This window comes from Schistocerca americana, chromosome X, assembly GCF_021461395.2.
Source record: "Schistocerca americana isolate TAMUIC-IGC-003095 chromosome X, iqSchAmer2.1, whole genome shotgun sequence".
Classification (NCBI taxonomy): domain Eukaryota; kingdom Metazoa; phylum Arthropoda; class Insecta; order Orthoptera; family Acrididae; genus Schistocerca; species Schistocerca americana.
This window is the reverse complement of record NC_060130.1, coordinates 268,639,047-268,656,204: the sequence shown is the minus strand read 5'-3', so window position 1 is coordinate 268,656,204 and position 17,158 is coordinate 268,639,047. Positions and strand designations below refer to the sequence as shown.

General features: G+C 37.1%; 1 protein-coding gene across 3 annotated transcripts in view; it reads right to left on the bottom strand.

Moving 5' to 3' along the window:
* Positions 1-212: 212 nt before the first annotated feature.
* LOC124556784 overlaps positions 213-17,158 on the bottom strand; it is a 191,495-nt gene continuing 174,549 nt past the window's right edge. For all 3 annotated transcript variants that reach the window (XM_047130792.1, XM_047130794.1, XM_047130793.1), the window contains 3 exons: positions 10,037-10,582; positions 7,002-7,103; positions 213-6,626 (listed from right to left, as the gene is read on the bottom strand). In XM_047130792.1, the coding sequence (XP_046986748.1) occupies positions 4,762-6,626; positions 7,002-7,103; positions 10,037-10,582 (2,513 nt within the window). In that variant the 3' untranslated portion in view covers positions 213-4,761. The remainder of the gene's footprint in view (positions 6,627-7,001; positions 7,104-10,036; positions 10,583-17,158) is intronic.

Here is a 17,158-nt window from a genome sequence, read left to right as displayed (position 1 = left end):
AGGGAGGGAGGGAGGGAGGGAGAGAAAGGAGGGGAGGGGAGGGAGGGAGGGAGAGGGTGAGGGTGAGGGTGAGGGTGAGGGAGAGAGAGAGAGAGAGAGGGAGAGGGAGAGGGAGAGGGAGAGGGAGAGGGAGAGGGAGAGGGAGAGGGAGAGGGAGAGGGAGAGGGAGAGGGAGAGGGAGAGGGAGAGGGAGAGGGAGAGGGAGAGAGAGGGAGAGGGAGAGGGAGAGGGGGAGAGAGAGAGAGAGAGAGAGAGAGAGAGAGTTTCTACCCATAAAAACATGTCACTTCATCAGATAAATTTGTGTTATTGCACAAAATCCCAATAAGCACAATGTACAGCACACATAATATTGATAAATAAGAAATGCACTATTGCCCACTTGCTGCAGATAATGTTTATACATACGTATTTCTTCCTCTGTTTATCTGATTGTGTCCATTCTTATTCTGATCAACTGAGTGTAGCAAATGTTATGGGCTGATAGACAATAATTGAGAGCTACTTCTTTCACTTAACCAATAACTAATTTGTCTATTTCTTTATATAAATTGTAAACCCAATCGCACAGATGCTTATCATTGGCCTGCAACTTCAGTAAAACAATGTTTTTGGTACAAGTCTATCTCTAGTGCACTCAAACAACTGTTTTATTTTTTTGAACCTTTTATATTCAGTATCAAAATAAATATTTTGTAATGCCCTAAATATTTAACTATCCTAAGAAAAGTGCCATCACCAAGCAGTGTTGTCAAGATTGGCAGTAACATAAGAGTGTCAATAGTCAAGCTATAGTTCTTGAAACAGGTCACTTGTGCATTTCCTACTAGTGGAAAATAAAAGATGAGATGTATAAAACTGGAACACAAAAAAAGTACCCAACAATGGGTGTACATTCAGAAATGAAGTGTATATCCACCCCCTTTCTCCCACCATCACCATTTGCCTAAAACAAAAAAATTCTGGGTTGCAAATGGTGGTCAAAATATCATAATAGTGAAGTGTAAAAATAAAACAGTTTTTTAGGCTCAGAACAAATAGAAAGGCACAAAAACATTGGATTTTTATCTGAAGTTGTGTAAATATGATACTGCAAAGATCATAAAGTTATTTTTTATCAGAATCTGTCCTAGAATTACACCTACTAAAAGCTATTTAATGTACAATATCAGAACTCTCACTCCACCCAAGAGACTAGAATACTAGAGCACATGATACTGTCATCTAAAAAATTAAAAGAAATATAGTGTGCATATTACTAATGTTAAGCTGAATTAGGATTGTGGAGAACATTTACTACTGTTGCAACCAATATTTTGAAAAGAAACAACCAGGTAAAATGAAATGAGGATTGAGCACAAAAAAAAAACTTTCTATATGTATCATCATCATCATCATCATCATCATCATTTCCAAGAGCTAAGGATAGGGGCAGTAAAATAGCGAACAAGTATATTAATGATCTAGTGCACACCATTAGTTGTAGTTCAGAAATGATTTTGTCTTCATGGAGAGATTTAAAAACAGAAGACTTATCCAGATGATACACAGGTTTTTCATGTGTTACAGTAACACTAGAGTATATCTGATGACAGATGAGAAAGCACTGAACTACATGTAACATTTTACAGCTAAATCTGTCTCCGGCTTTTTCTGAAGATAAATGGGTATCATACTACTTAATGGCACTCTGTTTCTGTTTTTCAGTTGCTGCTTTTATGTATGCATTAACTAAGGCAATGATTAATACGAGTCCAATGTTATACCAAGACTTCACCACTTTACCAGCCATGAAAAGTAAAGCAAAATTTCATACATATGTAGATATGATTTACAACTGAATGGAAACTATTTTGGGCAACATCGCATGAAAATGTAATTTTTATGCTACAGTAGATACATCACCACAGCCATATACAACTGTGAAATTTGCGAAGTCTTTCAGTCACTTTTAAGTGAATTTAAGCATAGTGAAAGAGAAATTCAAGGTTTGTAATGTCATTGAGGTTCCCAATAATGGAATAAGAAGAAAAGCAAGAGCATTCCCAAGTGCTTGCTCAACACTGCATGTCTTGTTTGGTGTTCAGTAGAAAGCAGAGATGAGAAATTATTACAAAAATAAAGAGGTATTTTCTATATGGTTATTCTACTTCATTTGTTACACTTTATGGACCACTCTCACTTCTTAAAATAACACTCCTAGCACACACAGAATTATTTACACAGCCTGACTTTTGCAGAAAATGCTGCTGGCTTTATTGCAAAATTGATACATAACATCATAACTTGTAATGAATTAGAAAAATGGGTATGTACAAATAGATTTGTAAATATTGTACTCATTGTCTTCATTATACATTCCCGAACACTGACATGAATTGGGAAGCCTGACCTACACGACAGTGAAATTTATAATGTCAACTGAACAATTAAAAGAAAGGGTCCCAACTAATGATGACATTAAAAACTTTTAAATAAGGAAAAAGCTTCTGGATGAACAAAGGGAGGGAAATGAATGAGGTTTATTATTTATATAACATATCACTCCCAACATTTTGTCTTTCTATTGAGGGAACACATTGTGTCAATAATAAAAATAGTTCAGATTCTCAGATGCTATGTGGAAAGAAAGCATGTTGAAAACCAGCCATTTTGCAACTACTCAGAACAGTTTGGAAATGAAAACTTTTAATAAAACAACATTTTCATAAAACACTATGAATAAAAACTTGATCATAAACCAATGTGGTTATTCTAAAAAATAACTAACTCCACAAGAGTTGCTTGTATATATCACAGATAAAAATTTCTTTGTCTTTATTCAAAAATTGTCCTGTGTTCACTTGCATGCCCAAAAACAGTCTTTTAAGGATGGCAATTTTCGTGCACCTTGTACTTATAATTCTATCATAAGACTTAACAACATAATTAATTTTAACTGCAAATACGGTAAATTAATAGTATTTCACCATTACATTCATCAATCAAAACAAGATGGACGTGCACATTTCAACACAGAAACACTATTAAAGGAGCAACAAATTAGCAAAACATACAAAAATTATTAGTACACGATATTTTAAAATATTTGTTCCAATCTCCTCAGCAAGTACTCCTTTACATCACACAAGAAAAACACAGATATAAGAAATGTGTGTCACACAAACACCATGGGGTGCTCACACGTTTAACTGCACAGGAAGTCTTCAACCTAATACAGGCTTAAGCTATGATAAAATGTGACAACATATATCTAATCAAAATATCTCTTGAAATACTGTAACTGAAATACGTATGAAATTATGGGTTCCTAGGTATAATTTGTAGATCTGAAGAAAAAGTGCAAGCTTTACGTCATCATGTCAGAAAAAAGTCATTTTATGCTCTAAGTTGAAATCTTCAAGGAAAAAAAGATCTGAAAGGAGAAAGGGCACAATGAGTCATGATGACTGGGGAAAATGAAATTACAGCTGAACAAGAACACAACTGTTCACTGTTATATATTAGGAGCAACATAATAAATTTTTGAATTACACTGTGTGTTTACCTTCTTTTACTTATATCACGTTGTATTTGGTTCCTTTTTACAAAGAAAGTCACACTGCAGTCCTTAGGAAAAAATTAATTGACAATTAGAGCATTCACAATTGTTTTCTAGTGAAAAATAAATAAATAAATAAATTGGGTCTGCACGTGTCATACTTATTTTTTGAACATGGAATTGACTTATTTCACTTGAAACATTTCCGAAAAAGTGACACGAGAATGTAAACATGGGATTATTAACATGCTTTGCCATTGAGCCACAAAAGTTTACATGCAAGCATTGTATTCTTTTGTAAGAGAGGGTTGTTTAAAAGAAGATACTGAAATTACAAAATTACCACTGACGCATTCACAGGAAGTGCTCCCGGTGAGCAGCACCAACTTTTTGATGAAATTAACTGAATTTAAATACAGAGAACTATCACGTAAATGCAACTAACTGTAAGGACACCTGACAAGTGGACCGTTTTTGAAATGCATAATACCTTTCAAAAATGTAAACAAAATCTGTGACTGATACAGCAAAACATCTTCATTCATAGGATGACAAGATTGAGATTTCTATTTTGGAGGCAACAGAAACAGAGACTAAGCAAATGCATTACATTTCCTTTCAAATGATTTTTATAAAATGGAACATATTGCAATGAGTCAACAGGAAAAAATTATACTAAAGAGCATAATGAAACAGAGAAATAGGATGGTTGGCACACATTACAAAATTTGTTGTTTCTAAAAACCATAGTTGAAGGAACAGAAGGGGGAAAGAATCTCACAGGCAGGTTTAGATATGAGTGCAAAAGGCAAACCATTAATGACATGAGGTGCAACAGTTATACAGAAATGAAGCGAATAGCTGATAAGTGACAAGAATCAACCTTGTGATTGGTGACCAAAAAGAGACATTGTTAACATAAGACAATAACTATCAAAAGTAAGCAATAAGGAGTGACCTATAACCCAATTTACAGTAATCTGATTCTTAAAAATACTGAATGATTGGGCATCAGTAAGTCGGAGACTACCTGTGCATTATTACTTCAGTTAAACACTTTTATCAGTTTTCATTCCCCATGTTTCTGTGAATTAGTCTTGAGACTAAAACATCATTCACATTTAGTAGTTGAGGAACAGGAATATCTGAAAATAAGAGTGTTTCAAAAAATTTTGCGGGGTAAGAGAAATGTATCAAAATATTTGTAAATATGTAGCTTATTATGCTGAAGTTTCATCACTATGAGACGCTTGAGTGACATCAGCATCAGACACTTGAGTGGTGTCATTATCAGATAGTTGAGTGCTTGGAGTTTGAGATACCTCTGTGGCCTCAGTACGAAACACATCAGCAGATTCTGACTGAAACACTTCATTGGTGTCTGTACTAAACACATCAGCAGTGTCTGTATTAAACACATCAGTAGTGTCTGTATTAAACACATCAGTGGCATCTGACTGATACGGCTCAGTGGTGTCAGTCTGAAATACATCAGTGGCATCTGTCTGAAATGCCTCAGTGGAGTCTGCATGAAACTCATCAGCAGAATCAGCATGAAACTCATCAGTAGAATCAGCATGAAACCCTTCAGTAGAGTCTGGATGAAATGCACTAGTAGAGTCTGCAGGAAAAGCCTCATTTGGATCTTCATGAAAGGCCCCATTAGTTTCTTCACAAAATGCCCCACTGATGTCTTCATGAAACGCCCCATTGGTGTCTTCAGGAAACGCCCCATTGGTGTCTTCATGAAACGCCCCATTGGTGTCTTCATGAAACGCCCCATTGGTGTCCTCATGAAATGCCTCACTAGTGTCTTCGTGAAACGCCCCATTGGTGTCTTCGTGAAATGACCCATTGGTGTCTTCGTGAAATGACCCATTGGTGTCTTCGTGAAACGCCCCATTGGTGTCTTCATGAAACGCCCCATTGGTGTCTTCACGAAATGTCTCATTTGTGTCTTCACAAAATGCCTCATTTGTGTCTTCACAAAATGCCTCATTTGTGTCTTCATGAAATTCCCCAGTGGCATCTGTACGAAATGTATCGGCGGTGTCTCTATGATATGCCTCAGTGGTCTCAGTATGAACCAACTTAACGGTGTCGGTACGAACTACCTCAGTTGTGTCAGTATGAAGCACCTCAGTGGTGTTAGTACATACCACTTCAGTAGTGTGAGTCACTTTAGTGGTGTCAGAATGAACTAGTTCAGAGGCGACAGGAGAATTAATCTGACTGGTGTCAGTATGAATCACTTCATTGGTGTGAATCATTTCAATTCCGTCAGGGAAATTGACTTCGGTGGTATCTGTATGAGACAGTTCTGTGCTGAGAAACACTTTGGAGGTGTCACCAAAATTCTTTTCTCTGGCACCAGAAAAACTCACTTCTGTGGTATTATCAAAATTCGCTGCAGCAGATGACTCTTGATCATTTCCTGGTTCACCTTGGGAACTTACATGTGATTCATTATCCATGACTTGCTTTTGGTGGTCCGACTGATTGTTACTTGGACAAGGAGTGTTTTCCCCACAGTCTAGATCTGTTGCAGGTTCTGAAGTCACACATTTCTCAGAATTAACACTTTCTTTCTGTTCACAGTGCTCTTCAGATTTTATAGAACACAGTGATGACTCATCTACTGCCCCTGACCTTTTAAACGTAATGTCACTATTATTTTCCACACTAACTTCCTCAAACTTGTCTTCTTTAGGAGAAGCACTACTCCACCGGGACCGCCTATTACGATCCCTTTCTGATTTTCTAAATACCTTCTCCTCCTTACATTTTTCTGTGGATGGCAAATCCTCAGCTTTTGCACGCTTTGCTGGACTCTGAAGTAGTGGTGACTCCTCCTCACGTCTACGGTTTCCTGCATGAGGAGCAAATCCAGGTCCAGGTGTTCCAGGACCTCTTCTTGGACCCTGTCCACGGCCCCGTGCATGCCTCCCATCTTCCCACTGCCGCCGCTCCATGTCATCAAATGGTGGTCTCTGAAAGAATCCATCTGGCGGTGGGCCCTCGCCAGGAGGTCCTTCGAATCCTCTTGGTGGATACATAGGAGGTCCCTGATTATCCATCCACATACCTAAAAACACATAAACACTACATTATACAGTTGTCTATTACATATGAGATTATAAAATTATTAAAAATTTTGTATTTCAATAGCTGTAGTTGAAAACTGCAACAGTTTGATAATTTCTCTCTTTGCATTTCTATACAACAGAACACAGTGACAGTCCATAACCTAATTGTGCAGATATCATGCAAGCTCTTAAATCTGTTACAATTGTAATAAATGTTCTTACTAACAGAACAAAAAAAATGAAATCATTAAAAAATTTCACAATGTTCTTTGCTCTCTAGCTTCCTATAAATGAAATTTGTTTTCCTAACCTATGCACACTATAGAAGAAAACAATATTATTAAAGAAAATATTCACTGAATAATTATATTTACCAGGTCTTGGACCAGGCCCTGGTCCTGGCCCCGGTCCCGGTCCTGGTCCCATTCCTCTCATTGCCATTGGATGAGGTGGTCCTCTTGGGTGAAACATGGGTCCTACAGAGTTGCAGAAATAATGGACAAATAAGTTGGAAGTCATTTTAGACCATTAATAAACATACTGACAGCAGGACACAGTCCGACATTTATGTCTTTACATGTTCTGGTTTCCCACTTTATGATAAAATGCTGTAAGCTGATTCAATATTCTCTTAATTTTGACAGACGAGACAGCAATCGTTTGGCTAATAATAATGACGATGATGATGATGATAAATAATAACAACAATAACCTTCTGTTCTCTTAACACAAAGCATAACGATCTATATCAGCAGCACTACAATGACAAGAGATTTACACCAATGAGATATCAAATTAACGTTAATTAAATGAAAAATTTCTCATGATGCAGACTCTCACAAAAATATCATTAGTAGTAACATTTAATTTACTATATTAAGACGATTGTAGGGGAGATATAAATGCTAGTATTTACAGTACAGTCATCAATGTAGTTATTAACCATGAAACCAGAATGTAGTAAACTGCAGGAAGAGCTGCAGAAGACCAATATTTGATGGAGGAATTGACTGTTGACCATCAACATAAATAAATGTAATACATTCCACGTAAATAGGCAAAAAGGCCTGTTATTGTATGAGTGCATGATTGCAGAACAGTCACTGAAAGCAGTCACTCTATAAAATACCTGGGAATATATGCATGGGGCAATTTTAAAGTGGAAAGACCACATAAAACTAATCACAGGTAAAGCAGATGCCACATAGATTCATTGTAAGAGTCCCCTAGAATTGCAGTCTACCCACAAAGTATGTTTCATTGCAAGTTCATTTAGTATGTGTGAAAGTGTCACAAAGACACTCGGTCAACTCCAGTTGCAGATGCTCGATGCTATAAGTGAGGCATTGTGGATCATGGTGTGGTTTGCTGTAAAAATGTCAAGAGTGTACACTCCTAGTAAAGTCAATCAGTATAGTACTTACACCTCCATATACTGTATCTTGTGGAAAGACCACGAAGATAAAATTAGAGAGAGCTGAGCTCAAACAGAAGCTAAACAATAAACATTCTTCCCATGGACTATCCACAGTTTATAAAGAAAAGGGAGGAAGTAATGATAGTGCACTCAGTACCCTCTGCTGTGCACCATAATGTGGCTTTTTGGGATGATGCAGATGCAGGAAAGTAATGGCGAATTGATCTCATGTCAGTTAAAATCCACACGTTCCTAATTATGCGTGATATCCCACAAAACATACAGAATGACCAAATTAGTAAAACATTACAATGAAAATACAGCCCTTACTTATTGTTTCTATCAATATCATGTAGTAAAAATCATAAATGGTGAAATACAACTTCAAATCACACAGACTGTTGACATACTACCACCACACATTAGCCACCAAAAGTTCCCACCACGTAACATGAAAGATTTCAACTGTCATTATGAACAGTCCTGAAAGCTGAAAAACCTGGATTTGAAATAGTGACAGAATATTTCCATTTCTTATAAGTGACTATCTTACACTAAGGCCACAAACAAGTTTACATTCCTGAACTCTGCTTTGTAAGCTCTATGGGAACTTATTTCATCCTGACACAACTGCCCAGTATAAAAAGCAAAGTATGCCTACCACCTGATCAATTTTCAAAAAAGGTACGAAATCATGGAATAACAGAATGACTTTTTAAATGTAATTAAGAGTGTCATTGCGTCGTGTTTACATCGTTGTGTGTAACTACATTAGATCTTAAACTTCATGACAGATTAAAACTGTGTGCCAGACTGACACTTGAACTTGGGACTTTTGCCTTTCAAGGGCAAGTGCTCTACCAACTGAGCTACCCAAGCACGACTCACGGCCCGCCCTCACAGCTTCGATTCTGCCTGTACCTCGTCTCCTACCTTCCAAACTTCACATGGCTAAGCCATGTCTTCGCAATATCCTTTCTTCCAGGAGTGCTAGTTCTGCAAGGTTCGCAGAAGAGCTTCTGTAAAGTTTGGAAGGTAGTAGACCAGGTAATGGCAGAATTGAAGCTGTGAGGACGGGTCGTGCTTGGGTAGCTCAGTTGGTAGAGCACTTGTCTGCAAAAGGCAAAGGTCCTGAGTTCGAGTCTCGATCCGGCACACAGTTTTAATCTGTCAGGAAGTTTCATATCAGCACACTCCGCTGCAAAATGAAAATCTCATTCTGGTTCTACACTAGATTTGTTAGAACAAGGGTCAACACAGTTAAGAACTGTACAAAGGAATACAGAAAGCAGTGGAATGAAATTTTGCCTGGAATGCAGCAGAAATAGAAATGAATGTTGTGGGAGTGATGATAGTGGACATCATAAAGGAACCATAAGTATTTGGCATCACCCACCTACACCTACAGTTCTAAATGATTAATGATGCACGACTTGCATGATTTCACAACACAACGAGAAAACGAAAATCTGCTGACATCAAGTACAAATGGTGCACATTTCTACCCACCATCACTATCAATTTTTCATACCTTTAAGCAGGGAACAAACTCAATGGGAATTACACTTAGAATCTTAGTCTGTAAACACATATATTCTTCACTACTTCTTTTTTCTCTATAATATTACCCTCTGTAATACTTGCACCTTATAACAGAAATCAAACAAGTTTTATAAAATGTAGTAAATACAAAAGCAAGACTGCTAATGTCATGTTTGATACTATTATTACCAAAAGGATAATCTAGAGAGGCGTGATTACAACTAGATTACACATTTCTTTCCCCTCTTCTTTTTTAAGTTCTGTATCGAGTGCTTTAAAGTCAAGCTAGGCAAAACACACTTACTATGGGTACAATAACCACCTCTTCTTACAAGATAAACAAAAATAATCTTGCCAACCATTACTGACACACGTTCCTTCTAAATTTGCTGGAATTTATATACGAAAGAACAACAGATAAACATTTTAATTGTAAGAATTTCAACTTACCAGGTCCACGCATTAGCATTGGACGAGGTCCAAAGCCTTCAGGTCGCATTGGACCTCTGGGGCCCATCATTCCTCTTGGTCCAAACATTTCTGGGCCTCGAGGTGGAAACATGTCGGGTCTAGGACCTCGCACACGGCCAAAGTCATCAGGATATGGGCCTCTCGGTTCAAACTCTTCAACAGGCGGTCCACGGGAAGGCCCTCGGCGTTCAAAATCGTCTGTTCTCAAAGACATATTGAAATCTTCTGCATGGTGTGGCCCCCTTGGAGGAAAATCTTCATGACCTCTTCTATGATCAAAGTCTTCCCTGTTCTGTACAAAGTCATCAGGTCTCTGTCGACCTTCAAACATCTCATGAGGTGGTGGTCCCCTAGGATCAAAATTCTCTCTCTCATGTCCTGGTGGCAACGGTTCAGTAACCCCTCTTGCTAAAAACTGTCCTGGACCTGGTGGCCTAAAACCCATTTGTCCTGGAGGAATGAACCCATCAGGACCTGGAGGCCTGAAGTCACTTCTAGGACCAGGAAACACTGGTGGTCCAGTAGCTGAAAGAAAATGGAAAGGAGGTGTTCACAATGACAATAAAAACCACCAATATTCTTAGAAACTGACATTATTTTATTATATGATGTAAAGAGAGTTCAGCAAAATTTACATCCTAATAAGTTACTACTCCAAGTGCCCATCACAAACAGTTGGTGAGAGTTTAATATGGTGTATTAGATGACCCAGTCCACAAAATAGTAGGCATTTGTTAGAGAGAACACACACCGATATGAGGTCAGAAAATTTACTCAAAATTTCAGTTTTTCCTGCTCCTTGGTATTTTTCCCATTTCAAAATAATCTCGGCTGTAGGTTTTGCTACCAGACCTCTTCCCAGTCTTCAACATTAGTTTGATCTACCCTGCATGTTGAGGAGAGTTAGGCACAGGCGAATTCATAAAATTCACACAGGGTCACTTGTGCACCACACCAATGGGTAAATATGACACTTAAATGGTTCACATTCCCAACACTGAAGGTAAGCACTTGATGTATACCAGTGGAATCTATATATAGTTCCCACTGTGTTATATTCACTGTTAAGTTCAGGGACAATCAACGTTCCAAATTATAGCTTGAGCACCTATATTTGTTATGGTGTGCTAACTGTGTGTAGTATTGTCAGGGGGCATGCAGATGTTGTTGTACATCTACATTCTTGATCAATTAATGCGAAAGTATTATTTGTGAATAAACTGGATTGATTATTTTGGTGGCAACAACTTATTTTTTGAATTCTGTGTTCATTGCGTAAAATATTTACTAAAATGGTCAGCGGTTTCAATCAATTACAATCATATTCAGAAAAAATCTCAGAATTACAGATGATGTAACAACTTAGAAAACAATGAAGTTAAAAAACTAAGACCAATAAAATACGTAAAATTAATGGAAAGATGTTTATCTCAGGTGGTGAGTACAGACGGCAGTCAGAGCACGAAACATATATGCAAAGATACAAATGTCAGTTGCTGGAAAGCTTGAATACACCACAATTATAAATTTGAGCACTAAAAATTAAAAATAAAGACATTAAATTACATCAGCATTAACTGGTACAAGCCGTAGTTGATCAGTAAAACAATGATAAAAAGTAAATGCAAAACAAACTAGTAACAATCAGTTATATGAGTATTAGCTGCCCTGTGTGAACAGTATGTAAAAGTGTAAAACAAATCAAAGGAATACGCAGTAAAGATGATTAAAAGTGAAGCCATCAATTGTCATGGAGATGGCACAAAGAGTATCAATATGGTACGTCATTGGTAAGCAGACTATAAACCAAAGGTGTAATGCCGACAGGTGACACAATCTGTCGCTACACGGACAAAGTTTCGGTGAACCACTATCGCATCGAAAAATGGATGCCACTGATCCCTGTGGAGATGTATACAGTTGATGAGACACCAGGAACTGATGAGTTTAAAAGTCGTAGTTCTGGTATCTGTGGTGATGCACATGTTGTGCCATTGTTGTTGTGGCAAGAAGAAGATGCCACTGGACACGGTGGAGATGCGAAGATCGGTGAACAAACTGGAGTATGCAGGTTGAAAAGTTGTTGGCCTGGAACTTGAACACAGAAAACATATACCAGCAGCCAAAATATGCTGTCTAAAACTAGTCAGCTGGGAATTGGAAAAAATATACAAATAGCCAAAAATAATCAAAATTACCACTAACTGGGAAATAAGTACAGTTTGAGACACTTTATACCATCTATGTATCATGTAACCCAAGAATAAAATAAGACTGAAACCAATAACTAAAAAATGTAAAAATATATGTTATGTTATAAAGATGAAATAAGATAAAAAAGGGAAACGAAAGAGCAGGAATATTTACTGGCAGACCATCGAAAAGACAATAAAAATGTTTTTAAGTCCAGTTGCCCATTTAGTGAAGAAAGATGGCTCATTTCTGTAATGTGCATAAATCTCGATTTCCTCAAGGATATTAAGAAAGTACCCTTTGGGGGCATTATGAAGAATTTTTAAGTTATTCTGGAGAGAACCTTCAGAATGCTTATTTTGCATAAGGTGTTGGCCAAATAATGATTTACCACAGGCACTACCTGTGTGTACTGTAAAGTGGATACGGAAACTTTGGACAGTTTGCCCGATGTGTTGTTTATCGCAGCCATCACAAAGAACTTTGTAAATACCAGACTTTGATATTCTAGCTACCAACTGCAAGTTTATGCACCTTCTGTAGAAAATTGTTGGTAGAGAAAAATATGGTGATGTCAGTACTGTTAAATAATTTATTTATATTACCCATATCAGTAATTAAAGTAAATTTTAAATTCATTGCATTTTGAGAGTATCAATTTCCATAAGTTATCGACCAAATCATCAACTTCATTAGTATTGAAATTGTTGGCCGTAGCAATCTGTTTAAGAATAGCTATGTCTTTTTGGATTTTGTCTGACTTTAGCCAAAATTTTAATATTCTACGAATCATTGAATGAAATAACACTTTTTTATATTTGAGTGGGGAAAAAAAGTTTATGATAACATTTGTTGCAGTTGGTTTCCTGTAAATAGTAAAATAAATTTATGATTGTGATTAGAAATGGTGTAAGATCAAGAAAATTGATTCTTCTGACATTCTCATGTCCTGTAACAAATGAAAGTTTGGGACCAATGTATTTAAAAGTTAGGCTGAAGTATCTGTTTCATCTTTTTTGAAGCAACAGTGTATTGGCACGACATATTTCTTATAATTAATGATTTACTGGTAATTTCAGGATTTTCTTCAAACAGTTTAATTTCAAAACGATTAACAAAAATGTCTGCTTAAGTCCCAGTTAAAGAATGCCCCACTGCTAACGCATTTTTTAAAATAAATTTTATCATTGAAATAAATGTAATCAAAAGCAAGTGTATTTTCAAGCAGTTCAGTACGTTCAATTATTTCTCCTACGCTAATTATATTGCTGTTGTTGTTGTTGCTGTCTTCAGTCCTAGGACTGATTTGATGCCGCTCTCCAAGCTACTCTATAGTGTGCGAACCTCTTCATCTCCAAATAACTACTGCAGCCTACATCATTCTGAATCTGCTTACTGTATTTCAGCTCTTGGTCTCCCCCTATGATACCCCCCACCCACTTCCTTCCAATACTATAGAGGTGATCCCTCAATGTCTCATAATGTGTCCTATCAAACGATCCCTTCTTTTGGTCAAGTTGTGCCACGAATTTCTTATCTCCCCAGTTCTATTCAGTACCATCTCATTAGTTACATGGTCAACCCATCTAACCTTCAACATTCTCTTGTAACATCACATTTCAAAAGTTTCTATTCTCGTTTTGTTTAAACTGTTTATCGTGCATGTTTCACTTCCATACATGGCTACATTCCAGGCTAATCCTTTCAGAAAAGACGTCCTAACACTTAAATCGATATTCGATGTTAGCAAATTTCTGTTCTTCAAAAATGCTTTTCTTGCCATTGCCAGTCTACATTTTATATCCTCGCTACTTCAGTCACAATCAGTTACTCTGCTGCCCAAAATTCATATACTATTTTAAGTGACTCTTTTCCTAACCTAATTTCCTCAGTATCACCTGATTTAGTTCTACTACATTTCATTATTCTTGTTTTGCTTTTGTTGATGTCCATCTTATATCCTCCTTTCAAGACACTTTCCATTCTGTTCAACTGCTCTTTCAAGTCCTTTGCTGTCTCTGACAGAATTGCTGTCATCGCCAAACTGCAAGGTTTTTATTTCTTTTCCCTGACCTTTAATTCCTACTCCAATTTTTTCTTTGGTTTCCCTCACAACTTGTTTAATGTACAGATTGAATAACATCGAGGACAGGCTACAACCCTATCTCAATCCCTTCTCTACCACTGCTTCCCTTTCACACCCCTCACCTCATGTAACTGACGTCTGGTTTCTGTACATGTTATAAATAGACTTTTGCTCCCCATATTTTACCTCTGCTACCTTCAGAATCTCTAAGAGAGTATTCCAATCAACATTGTGAGAAGCGTTCTCTAAGTCTACAAATGCTATAAATGTATGTTTCCCTTTCCTTGACCTATCTTCTAAGATACGTTGCAGGGTCAGCATTGCCTCGCCTGTTCCTACATTTCTCCGGAAACCAAACTGATCTTGTCTGAGGTTGGCTTAAAACAGTCTTCCACTCTTTTGTAAAGAATTCATGTTAGAATTTTGCAAACATAACTTATTAAACTGATAGTTCCATAATTTTCCCATCTGTCAGCAACTGCTTTCTTTGGAATTGGAATTATTATATTCTTCTTAACGCCTGAGGGTATTTCGCCTGTCTCATACATCTTGTACACCAGATGGAATAATTCTATCATGGCTGGCTCTACGAAGGCTATCACTAGTTCAGAGTATCACCTACACCCGGGGCCTTGTTTCAACTTAGACCTTTCAGAGCTCTGCCAAATTTTTTCTGGCAGTATCATGTCTCCCAGTTCATCTTCTTCTACATCCACTTCTCTTTCTATAATCTTGCCTTCTAATTTGCCTCCCTTGCACAGACCCTCTATATACTCCTTCCATTTTTCAGGGAAACTTGAACCTTTTTTTATTACCGGTTTCCCATCTGAGCTCTTGATGATTATACAGCTGTTTCTCTTTTCCGCAAAGGCCTCTTTAATTTTCCTGTTGGTGGTATCTGCCATTCACCTAGTGAAATACACTTCAAAATTCTTACATCTGTCCTCTAGCCATCCCTACTTAACCATTTTGCACTTCCTGTTGATCTCATTTTTTAAACATTCATATTCCTTTTCGCTTGCTTCATTTGGTGCATTTTTACATTTTCTCCTTTCATCAATTAAATTCAATATCTCTTGTGTCACCCAAAGATTTCTACTAGGCCCCCTGCCTTCAATATTTCATCTCTTAAAGCTATCTATTCACCTTCTACTGTTTTCCTTTCCCTTTTTAGTCAACCATTGTCTAACGCTCCCTCTGAGACTCTCAACACCCTCTAGGTCTTTGAACATATCTATGTCCTATCTCCTTAATAACCCATCTTGCTTCAATTTCTTAAGTTTTAACCTACAGTTCATAACCAACAAATTATGGTCAGAGTCCACATCTGCCTCTGAAAATGTCTTATAATTAATAATCTGGTTTCTAAATCTACATCTTACCATCATATAATCAATCTGAAACCTTCTGGTGTCTCCAGTTCTCTTCCACGTATACAACGTTCTTTTACGATTCTTATACCAAGTGTTAGCGATGACTAGATTATGTTCTGTGCAAAATTCTACCACGCGGCTTCTTCTTTCATTCATTTCCCCCGAGTCCTACTATTTTTCCTTCACTCCCTTTTCCTGCTGTCGAGTTCCAGTCCCCCATCACAATTAAATTTTCACCTCCTTTCTTTAACTATCTGAATAATTTCTTTTATCATATATATTTCTTCAATCTCTTCATCACCTGAAGAGCTAGTCAGCATGGTCTTGGCTAATATATGCATCACTATGCAGTTCATATTAGCTTACCCACATTCCTATTTTCTTATTCATTATTAAACCCACCCCTGCATTACTCCTATTTGATTTCCTATTTATAGCCCTGTATTCACCTGATCGTAAGTCCTCTTCCTCCCACCACCAAACTTCACAAATTTCCACTATATCTAACTTCAAATCCATCCATTTCCCTTTTAAAATTTCTAATCTACTTGCCCGATTAAGAGATGCTGATGCCCCGATCTGTAGAATACTAGTTTTGTTCTTCCTGATGATCACATCCTCCTGAGTATTCCCCACCCAGAGGTTCATATGGGGGACTATTTTACCTCTGGAATATTTTACCCAGGACAACGCCATCATCATTTAACCATACAGTAGAGCTGCATGCCATCGGGAAAAATTGCAGCTGTAGCTTCATCTAGCTTTCAGCCGTTCACAGTACCAACACAGTAAGGCAGTTTTGGATGATGTTTCAAGGTCAGTTTAGTCAATCATCCAGGCTTTTGCTCCTGCAACTATGAACTATGGACCTTGCCCCATGTGGAATGGCTTGTGTGCCTCAGTGACGCAGATAGCCATAGTGTAGGTGCAACCACAATAGAGGGGTATCTGTTAAGAGGCCTCATTATATTATGTCTTATCAAATTATTTTTAATGATGTCCATAGCTTCTGAAATTCGTATGCTGGTGTATAAATCTGTCATGGCTAATGAGGCAAATGTAGCAAAATCGGGAATGTCTGTGTTATACATTGTTTGGGCAAGTTCATAGTTATTCTTAATGTTATTTTCTTCATAAATGCAACAGATAATAAAACATCATTAAGATTTTTGTTCAACTTGTAAGGAGAACATCTTATTTGTTCACAATTGGAGTATTTGCATATTTTGTGTAACTTAATTTTTGGCCTTAACTTGGATGATTACGGATTCATAATTTTCAAAGAAATCTCTTCTCGCAAAAATAAAAATAAATTAAATAAAATAAAAAAAATTGCTATGATCAATTGGCATTTTAATTGCAGTTTTAAATTTTGATAATACATCATTATTAATTTCTATGATGTGATTTTCATTGAAAAATTATGGAAATACACTCACCTTCTTTTTC